Source organism: Pteropus alecto, unplaced genomic scaffold, assembly GCF_000325575.1.
Source record: "Pteropus alecto unplaced genomic scaffold, ASM32557v1 scaffold105, whole genome shotgun sequence".
Classification (NCBI taxonomy): Eukaryota; Metazoa; Chordata; class Mammalia; order Chiroptera; family Pteropodidae; genus Pteropus; species Pteropus alecto.
In genome coordinates, this window is record NW_006436294.1 from 7,780,631 (window position 1) to 7,784,687 (window position 4,057).

General features: G+C 61.0%; 2 protein-coding genes across 5 annotated transcripts in view; one reads left to right on the top strand and one right to left on the bottom strand.

The window, feature by feature from the left end:
• The first annotated feature begins 6 nt into the window (after positions 1 to 6).
• LRRC14 (leucine rich repeat containing 14) lies at positions 7 to 3,632 on the top strand. Of its 4 annotated transcripts, none has more exons than XM_006913002.3 (4): positions 7 to 244; positions 1,336 to 1,689; positions 1,870 to 2,454; positions 2,543 to 3,632. In XM_006913002.3, exons 2-4 carry the CDS (start codon positions 1,361 to 1,363, stop codon positions 3,108 to 3,110), a joined length of 1,482 nt encoding a protein of 493 aa, XP_006913064.1. In that variant the 5' UTR covers positions 7 to 244; positions 1,336 to 1,360; the 3' UTR covers positions 3,111 to 3,632. The 4 variants fall into 4 exon arrangements, with proteins under 4 accessions (XP_006913064.1, XP_006913065.1, XP_006913066.1 ...); XM_006913003.3 differs by having other exon boundaries at positions 7 to 239; XM_006913004.3 differs by having other exon boundaries at positions 7 to 140.
• A 167-nt stretch (positions 3,633 to 3,799) lies between these two features.
• LRRC24 (leucine rich repeat containing 24) overlaps positions 3,800 to 4,057 on the bottom strand; it is a 3,043-nt gene continuing 2,785 nt past the window's right edge. The window contains 1 exon segment of the mRNA XM_015590223.2: positions 3,800 to 3,872. Within this exon segment, the coding sequence (XP_015445709.1) occupies positions 3,800 to 3,872 (73 nt within the window).

Sequence of the window (4,057 nt, forward strand, 5' to 3'; positions counted from 1 at the left end):
CTCGGAAACTCAGGGAGCCGCGGGCCGGCGGGAGGGGCGGCGGCGGCCACCGCACCGAGACTCCTCCCCCGGTGACCACACTGGCTGCTTTCGTTTCCTCTCGTGACAGGTGCTTGGTTGGTCTGTCCTGTCACAGCGAGGTATGAATCGTCCTCGCGAGATTTGTCCACAGGCGGAGCGTGGCCGAGGCTTGGCGTCCGGGGCTTCTCAGGAACCAGTGCCCTAAAGGCTTATGTTGTGTGAGGTCTGGGGCCAGACTGCCCTCCCTTCCCTTATCGATAAACCCCTCGGCTTATCGCCCAGGCTGCGACCCTAGGCGGGGAAGGCCTGGGTCTTGATTTTCTAACCTTTTCAGGGGGATTATTTGGAGGCAGTTTGGGGAATGAGATGCCCAGCACACAGTAAGTGGCCTAACTATTGCTGCTGCTGAAGTCAGCAGAACTGACACCTGGGTATCCCGTGGCCTTAGGCGTCTCCACTGTGCCCCTTCTCAGTTTGGATGCCCCTTTTCCAGCTGCTTCTAACCATCAGTGATCTCTGTCCTGGGGCCTTCTGGCTCCACGGGTTTAAGACTTGCTCTCTCAGTATGGTTCTTCAGGGAGAAGGGAGTTGTTTAGACAGGTGACAAAGGCCTCAGTGGGTTAGAGTTGCGTTTTCTGTAAATTTCCAAGGGTCTCTGTACTTGACAACACTTCTGGATATAGTTAGGATTCAGGGCTCCCGTTGAAGGCTTGGATTACTTATGCCATCTGGAGCCTGTTCCCTGGGTCCCAGTCCCTTCTCTCTGTCTTGGTATTTATTAATGTTCATCTGTGTTTCCAGCCTGTCAACTGTGAGTGGGATCCAGGGGTGGCCTGCAGGAGCCTCTAGGGAGGGTGGTAGAGGAAACCCTGATACAGCTTCCAGACCCCCTCCCCCATTAGTGCTTGGAGAAGGGCGGGGCCTGAGCCTTATTCTACTTTTAAGAGAGAGTCACTAATAAGTGGCTTTGTGACTTGGGAGGCCTGAAATACAGCTATCAAAAGCACAGCCAGGCAGGCCAGTCCTCTCTGGTGCCACACTATTGTGTGCCACTTGATGGTTTGTTTTTCCCCCCCCTAAAGAGGCCTCATGCTTCTGAGGGACTGGAATTAGGGTTGGTTTTGTCACTTTTCTACTCCGCCTGGCCCATTCCTAGGGAATTAGCACTCACTCTTCAGAGCCGGGGTCCACCACTGAGCGCTGGCTCTGCAGCAGCCACTGTGCTGGGCTTTCCCACTACCTGTGTGTGGTGGGATCTGTGGCCTGGTGGTAGTCTGGGGTCTGTCCTTCCCGCTGAAGGTCCCTTCCCTGCAGGTGGCCTCCTGCCTGGCGCAGCGCCATGCACACACTTGTGTTCCTGAGCACGCGGCAGGTGCTCCAGTGCCAGCCAGCTGCCTGCCAGGCCCTGCCCCTGCTGCCACGCGAGCTCTTCCCCCTGCTGTTCAAGGTGGCCTTCATGGACAAGAAGACTGTCGTGCTGCGTGAGCTGGTGCACACGTGGCCCTTCCCACTGCTCAGCTTCCAGCAGCTGCTGCAGGAATGTGCCCACTGCAGCCGGGCCCTGCTGCAGGAGCGGCCCAGCACAGAGAGCATGCAGGCGGTGATCCTGGGGCTGACAGCCCGGCTCCACGCCCCAGAGACGGAGGCCGGCACGCAGCCCCTCTGCAGGTATGAGCTTACCCGAGGGGCCCTCTGGCCTAGGGGACGCAAAGAGGGTCCCCGCTGAGAGATCTAGGCTAGTGTAAGAGTTCAGTGCAGAAAGAGGCATGTTGCTTCTGTCCCAAGGTGGTTGGGAGTGGGTGTGGGCTCTGTCCCCTGCCTCCTGCCTCAGCCCATCCGTGCTCCCAGGAAGCATGCACTGCGGGTGCTGGACATGACGGGCCTCCTGGACGACGGTGTGGAGCAGGACCCTGGTACCATGAGCATGTGGGACTGCACGGCAGCTGTGGCCCGCACGTGCATTGCACAGCAGCAGGGTGGGGCTGGGGAGCCCGGGCTGGCCCCAGTTCCTGTGGAGGTGCGTGTGGACCTTCGGGTGAACCGGGCCTCTTACGCGTTCCTGCGGGAGGCACTCCGCAGCAGCGTAGGCAGCCCGCTGCGGCTCTGCTGCCGGGACCTGCGGGCTGAGGACCTGCCCATGCGCAACACTGTGGCCCTGCTGCAGCTTCTGGATGCGGGCTGCCTACGCCGCGTGGACCTGCGCTTCAATAACTTGGGCCTACGCGGCCTGTCTGTCATCATCCCACACGTGGCCCGCTTTCAGCACTTGGCCAGCCTGCGGCTACACTATGTGCACGGGGACTCGCGGCAGCCCTCTGTGGATGGTGAGGACAACTTCCGCTACTTCCTGGCCCAGATGGGCCGTTTCACCCGCCTGCGGGAGCTCAGCATGGGCTCGTCTCTCCTCTCAGGGCGGCTGGACCAGCTACTCAGGTAGGCGGGCCCCACTGCCGCTCTGCCCCTGCACTCCCAGAGACCCTCCCCTGGCCCTGCCTGTTCTGACATCTTGTCTCCTCTGCAGCACCCTGCAGAGCCCCCTGGAGAGCCTGGAGCTGGCCTTCTGCGCTCTGCTGCCTGAGGATCTGCGCTTCTTGGCGCGGAGCCCACATGCTGTCCACCTCAAGAAGCTGGACCTGAGTGGCAATGACCTGTCCGGCAGCCAGCTGGAGCCCTTCCAGGGTCTGTTGCAGGCAGCAGCAGCCACACTGCTGCACCTGGAGCTGACCGAGTGCCAGCTCGCTGATACCCAGCTGCTGGCCACACTCCCTGTGCTGACTCGCTGCGCCAGCCTCCGCTACCTCGGCCTCTACGGCAACCCGCTGTCCATGGCAGGCCTTAAGGAGCTCCTGCGGGACTCAGCGGTGCAGGCCGAGCTGCGCACAGTGGTGCACCCCTTCCCTGTGGACTGCTACGAGGGCCTGCCCTGGCCACCGCCTGCCTCTGTCCTGCTGGAGGCCTCCATCAATGAGGAGAAATTTGCCCGGGTGGAGGCCGAGTTGCACCAGCTGCTGTTGGCCTCAGGTCGAGCCCACGTTCTCTGGACCACTGACATCTACGGACGTCTGGCTGCAGACTACTTCAGCCTGTGACTGCTGGGCCTTGGCTGAGAGACAGGCTGTCCTTGGGTCCAGGGAGGCTCCTCCCCCTCTTGGGTAGGCAGAGCCTTGGCCAGGACCCTGCTGGAGGCCTGACACAAAGGCAGTGGTCTCTGGCGTCCTTGCTCCTGGGTGCACCTTGAGCTTCCCTGTGCTTTCCGCAGCGCCCTGCACCTGTCCCCCGGACTGGCCGAACATCTGTGGGCTTGGAGTCTGGATTCCAGGCCGGCTTAGCCCTGCTTAGTTTGCTGCACTTGGCTGCCCTCTTCTCAGAGTGTTCCTGGGGTCCCAGATCTAGCTGAGATAGGGTGTTCTCTCTGGGCCCTTCCCAAGAGCAGACTCTTTTGGGGCTGAAGTTGGGACAGGGGCCTGCTTCAAGGAGGGTTGGGGGTCTCACGCACTCAAGCCTGTCACAATTTTTCCTGCCCTGACACCCAGGAGACTCCCCTGTCGGCTGTGTTTTTGGGCCAGAGAGTGTCATTAAGGTACAAACGTGCAGTGTGTTTGCAACTGAAATTTGTGGTGGTTTTTTTCTGTCCTGATTGGTTGGTCAGAGGGACTCGTGGCTGGCTCTGCTGTCACCTCATGCATGGCTCCTGGGTAACAGCTGTTTTCCAGTCTGCTGCCCCCTTCTCTCTATGGGCACCCTCCCAGCATCGCAGCCTGTCTTGGCATCTCCACAGTCAGGTCGCCCAAGCTCCTCCAGCGGGCTCGCAAGTCGAGTCAGGCCTTGCAGAGCGAGAGCTTCGTGTGATTCTGGGAGGGATCTTTTCCGGAGGGTCTCAGTGGGAGTGTCGGGAGCCTGCCTGACCATCCTCCATTTGCATCCCAGGATTTCCGTGTGCAGAGCTGGGGATCCGCAGGTGCCTGCGCCCAGCCCCACCCCCGGAGCCCCCAGACCCCACACACGCTCGCCGCACACTGCGCAGCTTCCACCCTTC

Coding starts and splice junctions, on each gene's coding strand:
- LRRC14 (XM_006913002.3), top strand. CDS start 1,361: ATGCACACACTTGTGTTCCTGAGCACGCGGCAGGTGCTCCAGTGCCAG. Junction 1,690..1,869: donor GGCACGCAGCCCCTCTGCAG/GTATGAGCTTAC, acceptor CCGTGCTCCCAG/GAAGCATGCACTGCGGGTGC. Junction 2,455..2,542: donor CGGCTGGACCAGCTACTCAG/GTAGGCGGGCCC, acceptor TCTCCTCTGCAG/CACCCTGCAGAGCCCCCTGG.